The sequence below is a fragment of the Centruroides sculpturatus genome, unplaced genomic scaffold (assembly GCF_000671375.1).
Source record: "Centruroides sculpturatus isolate CEXI.00-Female unplaced genomic scaffold, Cexi_2.0 scaffold1546, whole genome shotgun sequence".
Lineage (NCBI taxonomy): Eukaryota > Metazoa > Arthropoda > Arachnida > Scorpiones > Buthidae > Centruroides > Centruroides sculpturatus.
In genome coordinates this window covers 48,555-73,171 of record NW_019385760.1, presented here as the reverse complement: position 1 = coordinate 73,171, position 24,617 = coordinate 48,555, and the positions used below count along the sequence as shown (strand labels likewise).

Genomic DNA, 24,617 nt, shown 5'->3' with positions numbered 1-24,617 from the left:
TTTTTATATTTTTAATTACTATAAAATAGGATAAAGCTTAATTTTGAGGATAGGGATAAGTTTTATAAAAAATTTTAAATGCTAATAACAAGTAAAATTGTTATTAAGTCCGACCCTACTCAAGATATGACATATAACCCCCACTATCTCCCCACTCCGTCGACTTTTAATCACCAAAATTTAATAACATCAATCCCCTAATATACAAACCTCCCTACAAAATTTCAGAAATTTTCGAAAAAAAGCACAGAAGTTATTAAGCTTCAGAGTGAACAAAATCGTGCCTTCATACACGCAAACATCCATACGTAAAGAAACACCCCAAATGTTTTTGCATTTCTCAACGTTTCAAGGTGTCCTGAGTCTAAAAATGTAAAAATATTCGGGGGAGGGAAAATTATTTTATCATCGCCGTACTCTTCCTCTGTTATTTATAACAGTTGAGAAAATAAAAACTGTGCAGTCAGCCCATTGGTCAGGAACAAAACGATTTTTAACTACTCGGCCACTAATGGACTTTCTTTAGTAGAGAGAAAACAAATTTCTATAACACGTGTTTCTTCATTTCTAAACACTATATTGACCGATCGAACAGTTAAACGTAAGAATGACGTCAGAGCGTACATTTAAAGCCTTAATAACGTAAAATTTCTGGATGAAATGGACGTGTATGAAAAAAAAACCATCTACCGAGCGATTGTGAAACAGTAATTCAAAGTTAAGTCTCTTATTTCTTCAAATATAACTACAGAGACTTATCTACAAGAAAGCATGAGATGGTTCAACTCGCAATGTCAAAAAGTTGATATCGCCCATTTTGGTGTTCGTAGACAGTAAAAATTTAATGGAACATAAATTTCGCACTATTTTTCAATAAAATTAACCAAGATGGCAATCCTAAATAAGATTAATATTAATTTAGGATCAAAATTCTTTTGTTCTTTCGTTTCGCGAGAAACAAAGAAACGAAAATTCACAGATTAATTAACAACAAATATATTATGTAATTTACTATTCTGTTAAATAATATTTCATTTTATTAGTTATATTTTTGTGTACATTTTTAACTTTGATAATTCGCAATTTTACATTTTTTTATTGTTTTCTGTATTACTTTTTTGAAGTTATACAATATGCATTTATTAATTGAATCAAGGTGAATCACTGCATTGATTTATATCTTCTGAATTTCCAGTTACTCATGACGAGTAGAAATGACATTATAATTAAAGCATGTATATATATATATATAGACTATAGTTTGGATATATCAAACCTTGTCGGCAATACCCATTGTAAAACTGGTCTCACTCACAAATGGTCTCACCTTCATAGCAGGACTTAAAATTATTTTAAAAATTATAGATTAATATAGAAATAAACATTTTTATTACAAAATATTTTGTAAATTATTTTCTTAAAACTAAGCCACTGGAATTCGAGATTCTAAAATGCTAAAATATTGCATATACTGATACAATTGGAATTTGTTTTTGACAAACGCATCCTTACATACATACATATTTATGTAAATTATGTTCTTAACACGTTAAAGTAAATTGAATATCAATAGGAATTTATTGAATATTTCATATTACCTTATATTCCCCGAAATACAGCTTATTCATATGTAATTTAAACATATTTAATATAAAGCTAAAAGTAGCAATATTTCTTTTTAACTTAAGTTGAGTTTCTTGGCTTGGAAAATCTTGATCCCACCTCTAAGCGTGTCGATGTTTTGCAATGCACTGAGACAAAATTTTTCACATGCTTTTAGGATTTTTCTTATACTGCATATTATAATTTCTTTATGATAAATGGTATGGTGTTCAGGTTATTTTAATGACTTCACAAAAATGATGGTCTGATGCCCGAGATGGTAAAGGCACTGACCTACGCTGTGGGAATGGATCGAAACTAGTCGACTCAAAAATTTAAAAATCTTCTTGGAGGATTGGCGGAAAGGAGATTTGAATCCTGTCCCTAATCATTCAGTAACTCCAATTTGGGGTCTGGCCTAACTTGAGCTGACCTTTCTTCCATGCTCAAAACGATGAGTACGGGAAAAAGTACTTGCGTGACAAAGAATTGAAACTAAAAAAAAAAACAACGCAAATTTGATGATAGGTCAGCTTGGTTTATACTTGACGTCGAGGGGAAAAGTTTTCCCATTTGTATATAGGCCTAATGTAGTCAATGGGTGTGATATGAATTTCGTCGATTGCATTTGAATACAAATAATTGATTTCAGTGTAATGAGAACTATAAATTATTCCAGTAAAGCATTAAAAGTAATTGAATTGCTAGACGACAGAAAAAAAAAACACTTAGTAACTACAAAAGAAAAAATTTTATATATGATATACGTTAATGTCTCTAAAGTAGTGTTTCTCAATTCCTTGTTAAATTCGTTATTTAGTAAAGCATCTAAAACAATTTCATCAAAAAGTATAACAATTTTTATCTTAGAAAATCATAGAACTTTAAGTGTATAGATCCTTATACAGTAGAACCTCGAAAACTCGGCTCTCGATAACCCGGCACTCCGGATAACTCGGCCACACCCTGGCAAAGCAAAAACATCCTTAGTTAATTAATTTTCATTATAGACAGCTTTATAAAAGTATAAATCTCTCATAAAGTATTTTTCTGAGGTCTGTCTTATCAGGTAAATTACTGTACACAGTGTATTCATTAATTTTCATTTTCATGTAGTAAAGGCTCTATGCCTTCATAAAGAACGTACTTTTCCTTTGTTTAAGGATATTTGGGCAGTTTATTCTCTGTTATATTCTCAAGTAAACAATACATACAAGCACAGTACAGTATTTTCTGAGGAAACACTCGTACTTATTTTTTTAACCCCATTCCCGATAACCCGGCATTTTCACAAACTCGGCCACCCTTCGGTCCACATTAGGCCGAGTTTTCGAGGTTCTACTTGTATAAGAAGAAAAATAAACGATCCTTTAAGTACACAAAATTTGATATTATACAGTATATCAAAGTTATTTTTTACAAAGTTATTTTTTACATTAAAAAATTAATATTATTCTTATGACATAATTCGAAAGATATAATTTGTTTCGAAGAATGCATTTACTTTAAACTGTATTAAGATTATAATTAATAGAATATATTTAAATTTTATGTAATAAAAAAACTAATAAATAGATCTATTTTAATGCAAATAGTTTAAAAAGTAAGGAATAATTTACATTTCGCACATTTCCAGTATTTTTTTATACTGGCAGCTGCAGTTCCCGCTCTGGGGAATACAGAATTGAATCAAAGCAAGCAACTCCCGAAGAAATTCTCATGGGCAGTCTGTCACAGATATGTCAGCCCAGTCCTTCACTATCCGATCGCCTCCATTGTAGGTCTGATCGAACCCATAATGGGTATGGGGAAAAAGCCCTCTAAGTGACCGTACCGGTACAAAAGTAAAAAAAGTATGATTAATATTAAATATGCGTTAATTTAGCTTTCTTTGTTTCAATGTCAATATATAAATTATTAAATTTGTGTTATTAACAATTACTTTACGTCATACAAATATTTTGAATAGAATTATCATCAAACCAAAGTTATTGTCATCATTTTTGTGTCTGTACAAATCATACATTGTATAGAAAATGTGTAATTTGTACAGACATTAAAAGAAATTCGTTATAATCAAAATTTTCATTAAGATAGAAATTTTCTGTATAAAACGAGCAACTATTTATTATGACATCGTCACAATGCCGGGCTGCAATTTTCAATCATAATTTTTAAATTTATTTAATTTAAAATATATACTCTCCACCTCAAATTAGAAGTGTTTGCCCCTGTACATCATACTTTTCCTGTTAGCAATAAAGTCGTGCTGATCATCTATCTAACGTCTTTAGAAAATTTTTTGAATTGAAATAACGCGACTTTCGGTTTGCACCAGAAGTTTGTATTTAGTTAATCGTGGTCTTCTGTCCCTAATATTTCCATATCTGGTCCTGGCTTTCATNTTTTAAAATAAATTAAACATTTATTTAAATTTATTAAATATTACCTGATTTTCTTCTTGTGAATACTGGAGGTTCTGAAAAGAAAAGATAAAAGAAATTAACAAATATCTACTTAGAGCGCATGTTTACTTTTATAATAAAATACTAAAATTCGAATAAATAAATAACATATTTAATTAAAAGCCATTTAAAAGTCAGAAATGAAAATATTTCTTTTTCAACCCGAGATTAAAAAAAAACTCGGTATAAAATTCTACTTAAAAGCAAGTTTAAATAATATTTAAAACTTTCTCTTTCAATCTCTCCGATGAAAAGATATATATTTTAATTCCAACAGAACATCAACAATATTCTCAACTTTTAATAACGGCTCTTGGTTTCAGATTAAAATTTTCAAAGACGATAACAGAAATTTAATCCTTTCATAAAGGGAATCCGAGAATATCCTTATAGCAGTTGCATAGTAGGTAAAATCGTTTCGGGCGATGCGGCTATATCAAACAGGTATATATGTATACACCAGCTTTCCACTCAATATCGATCATACTTCTACTGCCAAAGGACACCGAAGACAACGCGGAGAATAAAGCGTAAAAAAATGGGAAAAAAAGTAAGTAAAATCAAATAAAAATACCTTCGAACGTTGGTGATAATTCGAAACCGAATAAATCAAACTGAGCTTGTAAATTTGCAGCTGAATTACGACGAATTCGCGTATACCCGCCGCAATCAACCGCCGGTTCTCCCATAGCTGGCTTCACTGTGAAACATTCCAGCATTCAGAGACGACGACAGTGACGTAACCTAACTGACGTAAGTGACTTTCCGGTCCAATCAGCAGAACTCTAATAATTTTTGGTCTCACCGTATTTTCTTCCGATGAAGACAACGTTCTACATAAAATACTGCTAAAAAGATTCGATGGCATATCATTAGCGTGTCATTTGCCAACGAGTGATTGTTTACCCATAAAAATCGCATTACTTTTGCTCAGCGGAGAGAGAAGACAGAATTACTACTCTTAGAATGGCTTAAAAAAAATCAAGAACATAAAATACGAACCTACACGTTGCAGATCATGGACGTTCACAAAAAATTTTTCAGGGGAGGGTGTGAAGCTTGGAGACAATTACATCACTAAATTTTATATTTAATTATTTAATTTTTTGGGTTTTTTTTCCATAAATAAATTATAGAATACTGTATTGAATTAATGCAAAAAGACAGACAGACTGCCTCATGTTCGAGGGTATAAGGTGCCCATTAGTGGCCAAGTACCGAACCACCGAACACTGGTCGTGGGTTCGCGCCTAGCCACGTGGAGTTTGCCGGGTTTCTTCACGTTTTTAACACCTAAATAAGGGCCAGTTTTCCGTAAAAGACCTCCCGAGGGGCATTCTCCCTAAGCATATCGCCCACGTATCGCGTTTCCATAAACAAATAAGGGTGTATGGTTGTGCATCTCAATCACTTTTACGATTAAAATTTATGAAATTTTTTTACTAGATCCCAAGGGGCAATCGTCCTTTGCCCTTTCATATTCCAGATATTAAAGTAACTTTTTTTGTTTTCAAGGTTATTAATTTTAATGTAGCTCAACAAAATTAAAAGTCAGTTTAAAACTCATTATTTTACGAATGAAATCATCGTTGTTCAGTACATTATTTCCAAGAAATTATCATACCAAATAAAAGGATTCTAATTATAGACCGGTTTATTATTATGTAGTAATATTTGAACTACGAATCGAAAGTTTATAATCGGGAATATAAAATTGTGGGTTAAGAAAATAATTATTGAAGACTTAAAATTAAAATGCAAGATTCTTAATTCCTTGCGAAAATATAAGAAATCTTTTCAATAGCTCAAACAATTATTAAAATGATAATTTATGATTAAATGAAAACTTGTATTTATATTTACTAATTTTATTCACATAAAATTTGAAAACTTTTATATATGACAACTTTAAATACGTGTTCTGATAGCTTTGGATATTTCCAAAACCTTGATCGATCCACTAATAATACTTTTGACTTCCGTTCAATATCTTGCTTTCATTACAGATGACTTTCCCCCTTCTACATTGTTTATGTAATTGATATGATAATGTAATAACTGAACTTTTTTAAATCAAGAAATAATATAAACCCAAGACTCATTAAAATGTAAATCTGATTAATATAAAATCGCATTAATTATGTATTTATAATAACTTTAAAATAATTTAAATACATCTATACGCACGTGTAAAGTAAACACAAAATATTTAGAGGGGCGGATTTGTTTATACGAAGACCTCAAGGCCCTTTTAGTTTGGGGGCCCCCTAGACACGTGTCCAGGATGTTCACCCATAAATCTGGCCCTGTTCATATTGATAACTTTTCGAATTTATTTAGTAATTTGAAATTTTTTGTTTCTAATTAATGTTTCCGTGATTTTATTAAAAGCGCAATGGAGAAAATCATTTTATAATCAGTAATAATTCGTAAAAATTGATTTTATATAACTTTAATTAAGTAAAATCGAATCTTTTTTTCACGTATTGCAAAATGTTACCCAATATATTATTAGAATAACTACAAAGAAATAAAGAAATAAATAAAATAATAATAAGAAAATTTCTTACTAAATAATATAAGTAAAAATTTTAGATTATGCTAAAAGTAATAAATGTAGAAGCGGCAGAACTAAAATAAAAAGATTGAGTAGATCTGGCTATTAGCCAAATGCTATAACTATACGACCTATCGATATCAATGGATTATAATATTAGCTAAAGATTGATGCACTAAAGTACTTTCTGAATATAATTTAATGCGTTTTATGGATCTGCAACATCTTATTTCATACTTAAATTATCATTTATACAGTTAATTATTAATCTACTGATAGGTGAGCATAGATATCAATATAGCAATAATACTAACGCATTTAAAATTTCCATCATTGTTTAAAACTTAATCGTAGAGTTTAAATTCTTTTCAGTGATTAGTTAATAATAAAACGAGCAATTACTTATTGTGACATCGTCAAAATGCCGAGCTGTAATTTTAAATCATATTTTTAATAAGTTTTTAACTTAAAATATATGCTCTCCACCTCAAATTAGTAATAGCTTGTCCCTGTACATCCTATTTTTCCTGTTAGAGTCGTGCCGGTCATCTATCTGACTCCATTAGAGGGGAAATTTTTGAATTGAAATAACGTGACTTCCTGTTTGCACCGGATGTTCGTATAAGTTAATCGGGACCTCCTGCCCCTAAACTTTCCATATCTTGTCCTGGCTTTCATCCATCTAACTCTGTTCTCGAGATTAAGGAAAAACAAACAGACAATAGACAAAAATGGGAATTTATAGGTCTACAATTTTTTCAAATTGCAGCCCAAAATATTTTTTAGTTAAAACTTTACATATACAGATGCTCTTCTAATTATGATTTATAATATATACATACAGGCTTACACATATATGTTTCATAATGTATGTTATTTTTTAGTGCGTATTTTAATGGGTTTTGTTGATTGTTTGTTGTATTGGGGGCAACAAATATTGTTCTCGAGACATTTCAAATAAATAAACAATTACTCATAGAACTTGGTATTCATTTTTTGAACAAAGAAAACGAATAAAAAAATCAGAAAAAAATTTATAGTCGACCCCTCTATAACACTGTTGATTATTCCGTTTTATATGAATTTCATGTTGTACGAGTCACTTAGATTTTACAAATACGTGTGTCGGGCTGTGAACGGCTCACGTATTTGTAAAATCTAAGTGACTTTAAGTGTTATAGGGGGGGTCGACTGTACATTTAATTATATAGAGTAGGTCTACACATGATAAACAGATAGTGAGCAGTCAATAACTTCTGGTGTAAGGATATTTTCGACTTGAACTAAATCGACTTACAGTCTATAACCGGATCATAATTAGAATACCGTGTTATAGAAATCCAGAGAAGTATTGTTATCCACCTAACAATTTCTATATTTAAATCTTATGACGCCAGATTGATTTTTTGAGTAAGAAATTTATTCTTCATTATAGGGCTAATTAAAAACATTATAATTTGTTAATCTACAAAGATCGATATCTTAAAAATACATCGTATATTTAGAGTTGTTTTTCTCTCCAGCATTGCTTTATAGCTCGACAGAGAAGACAACTCTGACATGAATATTGAAACAAACAAATAAATGGAATAATTATGTCATGTTTAATTAATTTTCTCTAAAGTATTTTGGAAGAATATTTTATAAAACTTCAAAACAACTTGTTTATTATCTTTTAAAAACAATATAATTATTTAAAACAGCAATCATTTGAGGCATAGAAAGAAAGTATTAAGATATGGATAAGCTTAAGATGATTATAAAATGATTAATTCTCGCTGTAAAAATATGGTAAAAGGAAAAATGGTTATTGTATAAAATAATATAACAAAGAAAATTAAATTTAAGCTCAGAATTATAAACAGATTATAATAAGTTTGGATCAACAATCACAACAAACATTTTTTGGTAGTTTCGGATGCCTACAACGAATTTTAGTTACAACTTAGGAAAATACTGATGAATGCTTCTATTCTAAAATATGTTTTTGATATTAAAAATCCATTTCAAAACATTTCTGTTATCGAAAGAAAGTATTTATATTAAAATTCTTTATGAATCGTAACGTGATTCCAAGTAGTACGCCATATATTAAGCTAGACAAGGAATAATAATAAACAATGTATTATTGCTCCGTTCTCCAGACATACATTAGAAGCGGATATGAAAGAACAGATGGGTTTATTGTGAGAGAAAAATAGATGTAGATTATTATTATTTTTTTTAAAAATGTTTTTACATTCATTATAAGCAATTATTGGCAAAAATTAATTGATCATTCATAATTTACATTTAGAAATAATTTAACCGATTGTTAATTTTATTCTTTTCCTATTATATTTATTTACAGATCATACATATCAAGAGACTCTCGAAAACGGCTTTATGAATATATAGACTGATATAGGCTATCATAAAACACTGTATGAAGTGGTAAAGTTATATAGATCTCACTGGATCATTCACCCAATGATATAAAATCCCTATTGCAAAACAGATTTCTCAAGTAGGTTTTAGATTTCTTCAGATTAAAGAAAAATACTAACTTAACGGAGGAAACATTTGCTCTTAAAAAGTACAGGTATAATAATTTGAAAATTAAAAAATAAAAAATTAACGAATTAATGAATATTCATCCAATAAGCAACGAATTATCACAAACAGTATCTAGGAATTGATTCTTATCACCTTATTTGTAATTAAAACTCATTTTACAATGGCTCAAATTGAAAAAAATATATATAACAGAATGAAATGTTTACTTTTATTTGAATCTATTTAAATATTTTAAGCTTTAAAATAATTAAATTATCTATTTATTTATCAAAAAAATCTTCCACGTTTATCTTAAAAATTATTCTAAGTAAGAAAAATATATTTGGAAAGATCTGAAAATTACAAATCTGTTTATCGAAACTAAACATAAACATGTTTATATAAAGAAAGCAGGAGCTAAAAAAGTAATAAAAGATTCTACGTGACATCATAAATATAAAATTTTTAACACCAATCGTTATTATTATCGGTGGCATAAGTGAACCATCATAAAAAATACATTTAAATAAAATATAAAAATTAAATACAAATTTCTCTGAAACTTGTATTCAATTTTGTTCATTTCTATACGACAGAACTTATAGATATGAACAGTAACATACTTGGAACCGATATTCGGAGAGGGGCAAACATACATTCACACCTGTCCATTGTGGATGTAGACACTAGAACTGTGGATAGAAGAGTAAACTCTTACATATTGTTACATACAGCTTACTTGAGTATAAGTGAGTTTGTCACAATCAAATTTTTTTCCCTGCACTTATAAATAAATTAAGAGAAAAATCAAATAAAGGTAAGAGGTCCGTCCTGGTTACGTTACTGAAGATGAAGCAGATTATTGATATAATTGTCAAACTGACAAATCCGAAAGTCTGTTTAATTGAGTGTCAGTGATTCATTTCTAATCCGCGCTTCCTAAAGAATTGTTCTAGTTCGATTACTAGCTATTTGCAATTAGTTCGATGTTATTCTTTTCGTCTTGTTACATAAGTGACTTCGATTGATGTCTATCAATAGCAACCAAATACAGAAAATAAATATTCTTACTGAACCAAACATTAGGAATTTCTTGGAATAGGTATGAAATATTTTAATAATTAAAATGACAATTTACTTCTATATATATATATATATAATTATAAAAATGAGAATAAATTTGCTTAATCAAACTACTACATTAATACTTTTATTTATATCAGTGCACAGGCTTATAGTTCCAAATTTCAATAGTCATTTATACTGATAACTTTTCTATAATTAATAATTATGCTAAATCATCTTTACATTGAATTTAATGTGGCCTATAGCGAAGTCTTTCTGAAATTTATACTGAAAAATCTATTCTGTGTAATACAATAATACAGGCTAGTAGATAAGAGACTACATAGAATATAACAGAAAACATTGTTATATAATTCAATATACAAATATATTGATTTAGTGTAGTTTTTCGTGAAATATGACTGGGTGTTCTCGTGAAATAAATCTATAAACATTCTGTTCTGATTTTCCTTTTACTGGTAGAGTGGATTAATGGGATAAGGAAAAAGCAACACAACGATTTGCCACCTCCCTAAAGGAATTTTTATGGGAGACTGATCCCTATTTAGGAATTAGACGGGTAAAGATAACAGAAAATCCAACAATAAGTTGCTTAACTTTCCCGACGACATTTACAACTGCGTTTGTAGCGCTATCTGTTATGGTATTTCATTATTAAAAACTTTTTATATTTTTAATTACTATAAAATAGGATAAAGCTTAATTTTGAGGATAGGGATAAGTTTTATAAAAAATTTTAAATGCTAATAACAAGTAAAATTGTTATTAAGTCCGACCCTACTCAAGATATGACATATAACCCCCACTATCTCCCCACTCCGTCGACTTTTAATCACCAAAATTTAATAACATCAATCCCCTAATATACAAACCTCCCTACAAAATTTCAGAAATTTTCGAAAAAAAGCACAGAAGTTATTAAGCTTCAGAGTGAACAAAATCGTGCCTTCATACACGCAAACATCCATACGTAAAGAAACACCCCAAATGTTTTTGCATTTCTCAACGTTTCAAGGTGTCCTGAGTCTAAAAATGTAAAAATATTCGGGGGAGGGAAAATTATTTTATCATCGCCGTACTCTTCCTCTGTTATTTATAACAGTTGAGAAAATAAAAACTGTGCAGTCAGCCCATTGGTCAGGAACAAAACGATTTTTAACTACTCGGCCACTAATGGACTTTCTTTAGTAGAGAGAAAACAAATTTCTATAACACGTGTTTCTTCATTTCTAAACACTATATTGACCGATCGAACAGTTAAACGTAAGAATGACGTCAGAGCGTACATTTAAAGCCTTAATAACGTAAAATTTCTGGATGAAATGGACGTGTATGAAAAAAAAACCATCTACCGAGCGATTGTGAAACAGTAATTCAAAGTTAAGTCTCTTATTTCTTCAAATATAACTACAGAGACTTATCTACAAGAAAGCATGAGATGGTTCAACTCGCAATGTCAAAAAGTTGATATCGCCCATTTTGGTGTTCGTAGACAGTAAAAATTTAATGGAACATAAATTTCGCACTATTTTTCAATAAAATTAACCAAGATGGCAATCCTAAATAAGATTAATATTAATTTAGGATCAAAATTCTTTTGTTCTTTCGTTTCGCGAGAAACAAAGAAACGAAAATTCACAGATTAATTAACAACAAATATATTATGTAATTTACTATTCTGTTAAATAATATTTCATTTTATTAGTTATATTTTTGTGTACATTTTTAACTTTGATAATTCGCAATTTTACATTTTTTTATTGTTTTCTGTATTACTTTTTTGAAGTTATACAATATGCATTTATTAATTGAATCAAGGTGAATCACTGCATTGATTTATATCTTCTGAATTTCCAGTTACTCATGACGAGTAGAAATGACATTATAATTAAAGCATGTATATATATATATATAGACTATAGTTTGGATATATCAAACCTTGTCGGCAATACCCATTGTAAAACTGGTCTCACTCACAAATGGTCTCACCTTCATAGCAGGACTTAAAATTATTTTAAAAATTATAGATTAATATAGAAATAAACATTTTTATTACAAAATATTTTGTAAATTATTTTCTTAAAACTAAGCCACTGGAATTCGAGATTCTAAAATGCTAAAATATTGCATATACTGATACAATTGGAATTTGTTTTTGACAAACGCATCCTTACATACATACATATTTATGTAAATTATGTTCTTAACACGTTAAAGTAAATTGAATATCAATAGGAATTTATTGAATATTTCATATTACCTTATATTCCCCGAAATACAGCTTATTCATATGTAATTTAAACATATTTAATATAAAGCTAAAAGTAGCAATATTTCTTTTTAACTTAAGTTGAGTTTCTTGGCTTGGAAAATCTTGATCCCACCTCTAAGCGTGTCGATGTTTTGCAATGCACTGAGACAAAATTTTTCACATGCTTTTAGGATTTTTCTTATACTGCATATTATAATTTCTTTATGATAAATGGTATGGTGTTCAGGTTATTTTAATGACTTCACAAAAATGATGGTCTGATGCCCGAGATGGTAAAGGCACTGACCTACGCTGTGGGAATGGATCGAAACTAGTCGACTCAAAAATTTAAAAATCTTCTTGGAGGATTGGCGGAAAGGAGATTTGAATCCTGTCCCTAATCATTCAGTAACTCCAATTTGGGGTCTGGCCTAACTTGAGCTGACCTTTCTTCCATGCTCAAAACGATGAGTACGGGAAAAAGTACTTGCGTGACAAAGAATTGAAACTAAAAAAAAAAACAACGCAAATTTGATGATAGGTCAGCTTGGTTTATACTTGACGTCGAGGGGAAAAGTTTTCCCATTTGTATATAGGCCTAATGTAGTCAATGGGTGTGATATGAATTTCGTCGATTGCATTTGAATACAAATAATTGATTTCAGTGTAATGAGAACTATAAATTATTCCAGTAAAGCATTAAAAGTAATTGAATTGCTAGACGACAGAAAAAAAAAACACTTAGTAACTACAAAAGAAAAAATTTTATATATGATATACGTTAATGTCTCTAAAGTAGTGTTTCTCAATTCCTTGTTAAATTCGTTATTTAGTAAAGCATCTAAAACAATTTCATCAAAAAGTATAACAATTTTTATCTTAGAAAATCATAGAACTTTAAGTGTATAGATCCTTATACAGTAGAACCTCGAAAACTCGGCTCTCGATAACCCGGCACTCCGGATAACTCGGCCACACCCTGGCAAAGCAAAAACATCCTTAGTTAATTAATTTTCATTATAGACAGCTTTATAAAAGTATAAATCTCTCATAAAGTATTTTTCTGAGGTCTGTCTTATCAGGTAAATTACTGTACACAGTGTATTCATTAATTTTCATTTTCATGTAGTAAAGGCTCTATGCCTTCATAAAGAACGTACTTTTCCTTTGTTTAAGGATATTTGGGCAGTTTATTCTCTGTTATATTCTCAAGTAAACAATACATACAAGCACAGTACAGTATTTTCTGAGGAAACACTCGTACTTATTTTTTTAACCCCATTCCCGATAACCCGGCATTTTCACAAACTCGGCCACCCTTCGGTCCACATTAGGCCGAGTTTTCGAGGTTCTACTTGTATAAGAAGAAAAATAAACGATCCTTTAAGTACACAAAATTTGATATTATACAGTATATCAAAGTTATTTTTTACAAAGTTATTTTTTACATTAAAAAATTAATATTATTCTTATGACATAATTCGAAAGATATAATTTGTTTCGAAGAATGCATTTACTTTAAACTGTATTAAGATTATAATTAATAGAATATATTTAAATTTTATGTAATAAAAAAACTAATAAATAGATCTATTTTAATGCAAATAGTTTAAAAAGTAAGGAATAATTTACATTTCGCACATTTCCAGTATTTTTTTATACTGGCAGCTGCAGTTCCCGCTCTGGGGAATACAGAATTGAATCAAAGCAAGCAACTCCCGAAGAAATTCTCATGGGCAGTCTGTCACAGATATGTCAGCCCAGTCCTTCACTATCCGATCGCCTCCATTGTAGGTCTGATCGAACCCATAATGGGTATGGGGAAAAAGCCCTCTAAGTGACCGTACCGGTACAAAAGTAAAAAAAGTATGATTAATATTAAATATGCGTTAATTTAGCTTTCTTTGTTTCAATGTCAATATATAAATTATTAAATTTGTGTTATTAACAATTACTTTACGTCATACAAATATTTTGAATAGAATTATCATCAAACCAAAGTTATTGTCATCATTTTTGTGTCTGTACAAATCATACATTGTATAGAAAATGTGTAATTTGTACAGACATTAAAAGAAATTCGTTATAATCAAAATTTTCATTAAGATAGAAATTTTCTGTATAAAACGAGCAACTATTTATTATGACATCGTCACAATGCCGGGCTGCAATTTTCAATCATAATTTTTAAATTTATTTAATTTAAAATATATATTCTCCACCTCAAATTAGAAGTGTTTGCCCCTGTACATCATACTTTTCCTGTTAGCAATAAAGTCGTGCTGATCATCTATCTAACGTCTTTCAGTGGAGAATTTTTGAATTGAAATAACGCGACTTTCGGTTTGCACCAGAAGTTTGTATTTAGTTAATCGTGGTCTTCTGTCCCTAATATTTCCATATCTGGTCCTGGCTTTCATCCATCTAATTCTGTTCCCGAGATTAAGGAAAAACAGACAGACAATGGACGACAATGGGAATTTATAGGTCTACAATTTTTTTCACATTGCAGCCCAATTGCGGTTAGTACACCATCAGAAAAATTAAGGAATAATTAATTTTAAGATGTTTTAATTACGTTAAGGCTATTTCCCCATATTCAATTTGCATTTGTTTAATTTCTTAAACATTTTTTGAATCATTTTAACAAATTTCTAATTATTTTCAAAATTCTGACCAGGACTTGAGGTTGTATTTTAAAATTTTGGTAATTTCTTGCGGATAGATTCTTAGAATGAAAAATAAATAAATGAATTTACTTCTTTATTTAGCGCTCAAGTTGTAATTTTTATAGCCAAATGTATGGATAAAGCATTTTACCAACAGTTAAATATTACAAAGAACTTATTTTCTGAAATACTGGAAGCTTAAGACACGTGGATAAATCTCGTTAGTTAATTTTTAATCTGAATACATTTAAAATGTATCAGATTCTTTTTTAATATTTGAAAGTAAAATATCTTCATTATAAATAAAAATTTTCTGTATTTTTTTTTCTTTTTTTTTGCAAATCCTTATCAGAATTCTCACTTTACATTAATCTCTTACTCAATTTTTAATTGAAAAGATTAAAACTTTTAAAAAAGTATTTGAATTTTGACTTTTTTTATAGTCAATTATAATTCTTAAGCTTTAGTATTCTCCTTAAAATTCATTTGCATCTTAATTATATAATGAATTAATCGCCTTAATACGCTATGATAATTAAATTATAATCATCTATGAATGCGTATATGCATATATATATAAATTTTCGTGCATTACAAGTTGTGTAGTGTTACAAGATAATTTAAACAAGTGTATTCTCAAGAAACGATTATTTATATTTATAAAATTTTCCAAAGATATAATTTGAAAGCTCTAGATTTACAATCATCATTATCAATCGTAATTATCCACTGCGTATTATTATAATGTAAGGTCTTTCCAGGGATTTTTTTCCCTATCAATTTTATCCATTGTTTTTCAAGTTTTCTCTAAAGGTCATGTTGCCATCTTCCTCCTGATCTCCCTCTCCCCCCTTCCATTCTCTTGGCATCCCTTCGGCTATTCGTTTTGTTCGTCTGTTATCTTTCATTTTAAATTTACAAAATGATGACACGTTTCTAACTTAAATTTGCCAAGTCAACCATTTGTTTTCTTTATGACTAAGTAATTCATCGTAATAGTTTCATTAAATATTGTTACTGATTCAAAATAGCCTATCACTTAACGATATTTATCTCTAATATCGTGAAATGTTTCTTATTGAAAAGTTATATCACAGATTAATGAAAAGGATAATATTAAGTAAGAAGTGGTTATAATTAAGCTTCTCCTATTTAGAGATGTTTACGAGAAATCTAATGAACGGAATGCAATGAAATTTGAAGAATGTTTTCCGGAATACGCGAAAGATAATACTGCGAAAATTAGGTATAATTTCGTCTATCATGAGAAAATTGGTGTTATGAAACATAAACTATTAATGTTTTAAATATAAGTTATAAAACGAGTGCATCGTTTTCTGTGGCAACAGTTTTTTTTATCGGATTATCCACTGTTATGATTGTGGCCATTTTCGTCCTAATAACAAAGTTTCTTCTTTAATTTTAATCGAAAATTTTAAAAATTTCATGGTATTGAACGTAAAAATCGATTTAGTTATAATTATATTATAGATAAATCTTATTAAATTTATCTAAAAAGATATGAGAATAATGCTTTTAAGATATTAAAAAAAGCCAAAGCATGCAATGTTTATGGATATTTAAATAAATATGTTTTAATCAAAACACGTTGTGAATCTTTAAGATATAAAGTCTTACAAATAACCTCTACTGCCATTTCACAGTGTTCAAATTACTCGTATTTAATAAATTAATGGTTACGAGATTTTTCTAAATAGAGAAAAACTTTCAAATTATGTATTATTACATTAACAATAAATCAATTGAAAACCTGATTAAAAGAAGAAAATTGTAACTATTTTTTTTTTTTTTACAAAAATTAAATACGATGAAGAATAGGAAACGATACTCCGATTTGAATTAAAAATTAAAAAAGAACTTGAAAGGCCAAGTCGGAATTGAGCCTGGATCCCTCGTGATAGTGGGATATAATAAAAATCCTTAAAAATTTATTAGTTAGAAGAAGTCTTTGTATTATTTTAGGATATTTCCAGACTTTGATGATTATTTCTCACTTACAAATTCTAAAACCTTTTATCGAACATTGTTACAGAAGTTGTTGCACTTACTTCTTCCTTTCGTATTCACATTTCTTTTTTATATATTTAAAGCTTTAAGAACGATTAGGAACTTCGTCTTTACATCGACGTTCAAATTTTTCCGTATACAGTGATTTCAGAATGTCTTTAAATGATTAAATTACGTTAAAATTGAATTTATCAATACTTAACACAACCTCATAAACGTTTCATAAAATGAAAATTTAACAGCTACGATAAAATATTGATTCATTGTTTATTATAAATCCTTTAATATTATACACTCGATCGAATTTCACAAACATTAAATCGGTGTTATCACGTTTATAGTATAGAGTAAAACCTGTCCAAAACGGAAAAAAATATTCGGTATCGTGACATTCCGGTTTATACAGATTAGGCCGTACATACAGATATTTCCTAAACTATTCATACTAAAAACTTTTATTTAAAAATTAATAAAAAATATATTTGTTTTTAATATTTAATTTAATGAAATAAAAACCAGAACATAGAAAAATCAAAATTCCTAATAGTACTTGAAAGCATGAGAAGAGCTCTTGAAAATCAATTTTTTCTTTTACTTATTATGGTTAATGTAAAGAAAAACTAAGAGAATAATGTCCTAAGATCGGATTATTAGGATAATTATAACAAAATGCCCGCTTCTACATCATAATATCCACTAGGATATTATGTAATATTATGTAGGATATGCTTTGTATTGAAATCATTAAAATTCGCTGGATAATGAACATCGTTGGTAAACATTGGAAATATTATTCGTAAAGATAAGCTGAAAGGCAGCAACATATCATTAAATTCTTAACAAAAATAGATGCAGGATATAATAATGTTTTTAATTTCTGAAATAAGATGTTTTCACCATATTTTACATTAAATAAAAATTACTTTATTTCTTCAAATTCAGAATCTTATCAAATAATTATATGGACTGTAGATTAAAAAATATATATATATAATACTTTATTTCGCCTTTCTTATCGAGTTCACATCTCACTCGAATTCTTGAAATTGTAACATGATATAATTATTTCTTTTATGATTAAATCATTTAAGCATTTCTTAGAGATAGCGGATAGATGGTGAATTCTGCAAAAATGATATAATTTACTTCCCTTCATATCATAAACTGAAAAAAAATAAAGAAAAGAAAAGTGATTTTGNCTACTTTTGCACTCCCTCTGTTTATTACAAATATTAAAAGATTTGATCCTGTGTCCCCAGAATGTTTGGCTGATGCTGTAGCCACCTTGGCCATCAGACAGTCTACTGCTTCATCATTAATGAACTATTCTGTCACAAATATGATCATTTTTTATAGTTGACTGATATATTAGAATTGAAAAACATTGATAAAACAATTTTTAAAAGGTTTACAAAATATTTTGTAAATTATTTTCTTAAAACTAAGCCACTGGAATTCGAGATTCTAAAATGCTAAAATATTGCATATACTGATACAATTGGAAATTGTTTTTGACAAACGCATCCTTACATACATACATATTTATGTAAATTATGTTCTTAACACGTTAAAGTAAATTGAATATCAATAGGAATTTATTGAATATTTCATATTACCTTATATTCCCCGAAATACAGCTTATTCATATGTAATTTAAACATATTTAATATAAAGCTAAAAGTAGCAATATTTCTTTTTAACTTAAGTTGAGTTTCTTGGCTTGGAAAATCTTGATCCTACCTCTAAGCGTGTCGATGTTTTGCAATGCACTGAGACAAAATTTTTCACATGCTTTTAGGATTTTTCTTATACTGCATATTATAATTTCTTTATGATAAATGGTATGGTGTTCAGGTTATTTTAATGACTTCACGAAAATGATGGTCTGATGCCCGAGATGGTAAAGGCACTGACCTACGCTGTGGGAATGGATCGAAACTAGTCGACTCAAAAATTTAAAAATCTTCTTGGAGGATTGGCGGAAAGGAGATTTGAATCCTGTCCCTAATCATTCAGTAACTCCAATTTGGGGTCTGGCCTAACTTGAGCTGACCTTTCTTCCATGCTCAAAACGATGAGTACGGGAAAAAGTACTTGCGTGACAAAGAATTGAAACTAAAAAAAAAAACAACGCAAATTTGATGATAGGTCAGCTTGGTTTATACTTGACGTCGAGGGGAAAAGTTTTCCCATTTGTATATAGGCCTAATGTAGTCAATGGGTGTGATATGAATTTCGTCGATTGCATTTGAATACAAATAATTGATTTCAGTGTAATGAGAACTATAAATTATTCCAGTAAAGCATTAAAAGTAATTGAATTGCTAGACGACAGAAAAAAAAAAAACACTTAGTAACTACAAAAGAAAAAATTTTATATATGATATACGTTAATGTCTCTAAAGTAGTGTTTCTCAATTCCTTGTTAAATTCGTTATTTAGTAAAGCATCTAAAACAATTTCATCAAAAAGTATAACAATTTTTATCTTAGAAAATCATAGAACTTTAAGTGTATAGATCCTTATACAGTAGAACCTCGAAAACTCGGCTCTCGATAACCCGGCACTCCGGATAACTCGGCCACACCCTGGCAAAGCAAAAACATCCTTAGTTAATTAATTTTCATTATAGACAGCTTTATAAAAGTATAAATCTCTCATAAAGTATTTTTCTGAGGTCTGTCTTATCAGGTAAATTACTGTACACAGTGTATTCATTAATTTTCATTTTCATGTAGTAAAGGCTCTATGCCTTCATAAAGAACGTACTTTTCCTTTGTTTAAGGATATTTGGGCAGTTTATTCTCTGTTATATTCTCAAGTAAACAATACATACAAGCACAGTACAGTATTTTCTGAGGAAACACTCGTACTTATTTTTTTAACCCCATTCCCGATAACCCGGCATTTTCACAAACTCGGCCACCCTTCGGTCCACATTAGGCCGAGTTTTCGAGGTTCTACTTGTATAAGAAGAAAAATAAACGATCCTTTAAGTACACAAAATTTGATATTATACAGTATATCAAAGTTATTTTTTACAAAGTTATTTTTTACATTAAAAAATTAATATTATTCTTATGACATAATTCGAAAGATATAATTTGTTTCGAAGAATGCATTTACTTTAAACTGTATTAAGATTATAATTAATAGAATATATTTAAATTTTATGTAATAAAAAAACTAATAAATAGATCTATTTTAATGCAAATAGTTTAAAAAGTAAGGAATAATTTACATTTCGCACATTTCCAGTATTTTTTTATACTGGCAGCTGCAGTTCCCGCTCTGGGGAATACAGAATTGAATCAAAGCAAGCAACTCCCGAAGAAATTCTCATGGGCAGTCTGTCACAGATATGTCAGCCCAGTCCTTCACTATCCGATCGCCTCCATTGTAGGTCTGATCGAACCCATAATGGGTATGGGGAAAAAGCCCTCTAAGTGACCGTACCGGTACAAAAGTAAAAAAAGTATGATTAATATTAAATATGCGTTAATTTAGCTTTCTTTGTTTCAATGTCAATATATAAATTATTAAATTTGTGTTATTAACAATTACTTTACGTCATACAAATATTTTGAATAGAATTATCATCAAACCAAAGTTATTGTCATCATTTTTGTGTCTGTACAAATCATACATTGTATAGAAAATGTGTAATTTGTACAGACATTAAAAGAAATTCGTTATAATCAAAATTTTCATTAAGATAGAAATTTTCTGTATAAAACGAGCAACTATTTATTATGACATCGTCACAATGCCGGGCTGCAATTTTCAATCATAATTTTTAAATTTATTTAATTTAAAATATATATTCTCCACCTCAAATTAGAAGTGTTTGCCCCTGTACATCATACTTTTCCTGTTAGCAATAAAGTCGTGCTGATCATCTATCTAACGTCTTTCAGTGGAGAATTTTTGAATTGAAATAACGCGACTTTCGGTTTGCACCAGAAGTTTGTATTTAGTTAATCGTGGTCTTCTGTCCCTAATATTTCCATATCTGGTCCTGGCTTTCATCCATCTAATTCTGTTCCCGAGATTAAGGAAAAACAGACAGACAATGGACGACAATGGGAATTTATAGGTCTACAATTTTTTTCACATTGCAGCCCAATTGCGGTTAGTACACCATCAGAAAAATTAAGGAATAATTAATTTTAAGATGTTTTAATTACGTTAAGGCTATTTCCCCATATTCAATTTGCATTTGTTTAATTTCTTAAACATTTTTTGAATCATTTTAACAAATTTCTAATTATTTTCAAAATTCTGACCAGGACTTGAGGTTGTATTTTAAAATTTTGGTAATTTCTTGCGGATAGATTCTTAGAATGAAAAATAAATAAATGAATTTACTTCTTTATTTAGCGCTCAAGTTGTAATTTTTATAGCCAAATGTATGGATAAAGCATTTTACCAACAGTTAAATATTACAAAGAACTTATTTTCTGAAATACTGGAAGCTTAAGACACGTGGATAAATCTCGTTAGTTAATTTTTAATCTGAATACATTTAAAATGTATCAGATTCTTTTTTAATATTTGAAAGTAAAATATCTTCATTATAAATAAAAATTTTCTGTATTTTTTTTCCTTTTTTTTTTGCAAATCCTTATCAGAATTCTCACTTTACATTAATCTCTTACTCAATTTTTAATTGAAAAGATTAAAACTTTTAAAAAAGTATTTGAATTTTGACTTTTTTTATAGTCAATTATAATTCTTAAGCTTTAGTATTCTCCTTAAAATTCATTTGCATCTTAATTATATAATGAATTAATCGCCTTAATACGCTATGATAATTAAATTATAATCATCTATGAATGCGTATATGCATATATATATAAATTTTCGTGCATTACAAGTTGTGTAGTGTTACAAGATAATTTAAACAAGTGTATTCTCAAGAAACGATTATTTATATTTATAAAATTTTCCAAAGATATAATTTGAAAGCTCTAGATTTACAATCATCATTATCAATCGTAATTATCCACTGCGTATTATTATAATGTAAGGTCTTTCCAGGGATTTTTTTCCCTATCAATTTTATCCATTGTTTTTCAAGTTTTCTCTAAAGGTCATGTTGCCATCTTCCTCCTGATCTCCCTCTCCCCCCTTCCATTCTCTTGGCATCCCTTCGGCTATTCGTTTTGTTCGTCTGTTATCTTTCATTTTAAATTTACAAAATGATGACACGTTTCTAACTTAAATTTGCCAAGTCAACCATTTGTTTTCTTTATGACTAAGTAATTCATCGTAATAGTTTCATTAAATATTGTTACTGATTCAAAATAGCCTATCACTTAACGATATTTATCTCTAATATCGTGAAATGTTTCTTATTGAAAAGTTATATCACAGATTAATGAAAAGGATAATATTAAGTAAGAAGTGGTTATAATTAAGCTTCTCCTATTTAGAGATGTTTACGAGAAATCTAATGAACGGAATGCAATGAAATTTGAAGAATGTTTTCCGGAATACGCGAAAGATAATACTGCGAAAATTAGGTATAATTTCGTCTATCATGAGAAAATTGGTGTTATGAAACATAAACTATTAATGTTTTAAATATAAGTTATAAAACGAGTGCATCGTTTTCTGTGGCAACAGTTTTTTTTATCGGATTATCCACTGTTATGATTGTGGCCATTTTCGTCCTAATAACAAAGTTTCTTCTTTAATTTTAATCGAAAATTTTAAAAATTTCATGGTATTGAACGAAAAAATCTATTTAGTTATAATTATATTATAGATAAATCTAATTAAATTTATCTAAAAAGATATGAAAATAATGCTTTTAAGATATTAAAAAAAGCCAAAGCATGCAATGTTTATAGATATTTAAATAAATATGTTTTAATCAAAACACGCTGTGAATCTTTAAGATATAAAGTCTTACAAATAACCTCTACTGCCATTTCACAGTGTTCAAATTACTCGTATTTAATAAATTAATGGTTACGAGATTTTTCTAAATATAGAAAAACTTTCAAATTATGTATTATTACATTAACAATAATTCAATTGAAAACCTGATTAAAAGAAGAAAATTGTAACTATTTTTTTACAAACATTAAATACGATGAAGAATGGGAAACGATACTCCGATTTGAATTAAAAATTAAAAAAGAACTTGAAAGGCCAAGTCGGAATTAAGCCTGGATCCCTCGTGATAGTGGGATATAATAAAAATCCTTAAAAATTTATTAGTTAGAAGAAGTCTTTGTATTATTTTAGGATATTTCCAGACTTTGATGATTATTTCTCACTTACAAATTCTAAAACCTTTTATTGAACATTGTTACAGAAGTTGTTGCACTTACTTCTTCCTTTCGTATTCACATTTCTTTTTTATATATTTAAAGCTTTAAGAACGATTAGGAACTTCGTCTTTACATCGACGTTCAAATTTTTCCGTATACAGTGATTTCAGAATGTCTTTAAATGATTAAATTACGTTAAAATTGAATTTATCAATACTTAACACAACCTCATAAACGTTTCATAAAATGAAAATTTAACAGCTACGATAAAATATTGATTCATTGTTTATTATAAATCCTTTAATATTATACACTCGATCGAATTTCACAAACATTAAATCGGTGTTATCACGTTTATAGTATAGAGTAAAACCTGTCCAAAACGGAAAAAAATATTCGGTATCGTGACATTCCGGTTTATACAGATTAGGCCGTACATACAGATATTTCCTAAACTATTCATACTAAAAACTTTTATTTAAAAATTAATAAAAAATATATTTGTTTTTAATATTTAATTTAATGAAATAAAAACCAGAACATAGAAAAATCAAAATTCCTAATAGTACTTGAAAGCATGAGAAGAGCTCTTGAAAATCAATTTTTTCTTTTACTTATTATGGTTAATGTAAAGAAAAACTAAGAGAATAATGTCCTAAGATCGGATTATTAGGATAATTATAACAAAATGTCCGCTTCTACATCATAATATCCACTAGGATATTATGTAATATTATGTAGGATATGCTTTGTATTGAAATCATTAAAATTCGCTGGATAATGAACATCGTTGGTAAACATTGGAAATATTATTCGTAAAGATAAGCTGAAAGGCAGCAACATATCATTAAATTCTTAACAAAAATAGATGCAGGATATAATAATGTTTTTAATTTCTGAAATAAGATGTTTTCACCATATTTTACATTAAATAAAAATTACTTTATTTCTTCAAATTCAGAATCTTATCAAATAATTATATGGACTGTAGATTAAAAAATATATATATATAATACTTTATTTCGCCTTTCTTATCGAGTTCACATCTCACTCGAATTCTTGAAATTGTAACATGATATAATTATTTCTTTTATGATTAAATCATTTAAGCATTTCTTAGAGATAGCGGATAGATGGTGAATT

General features: G+C 28.7%; 1 protein-coding gene across 1 annotated transcript in view; it reads right to left on the bottom strand.

Moving 5' to 3' along the window:
• LOC111641859 (cAMP-dependent protein kinase type II regulatory subunit-like) overlaps positions 1–24,617 on the bottom strand; it is a 111,041-nt gene that overhangs the window by 58,778 nt on the left and 27,646 nt on the right. The window contains exons 2-3 of the mRNA XM_023388107.1: positions 4,642–4,788; positions 4,052–4,081 (exon numbers count right to left, since the gene is read on the bottom strand). Coding sequence (XP_023243875.1) covers positions 4,052–4,081; positions 4,642–4,788 — 177 coding nt within the window. The remainder of the gene's footprint in view (positions 1–4,051; positions 4,082–4,641; positions 4,789–24,617) is intronic.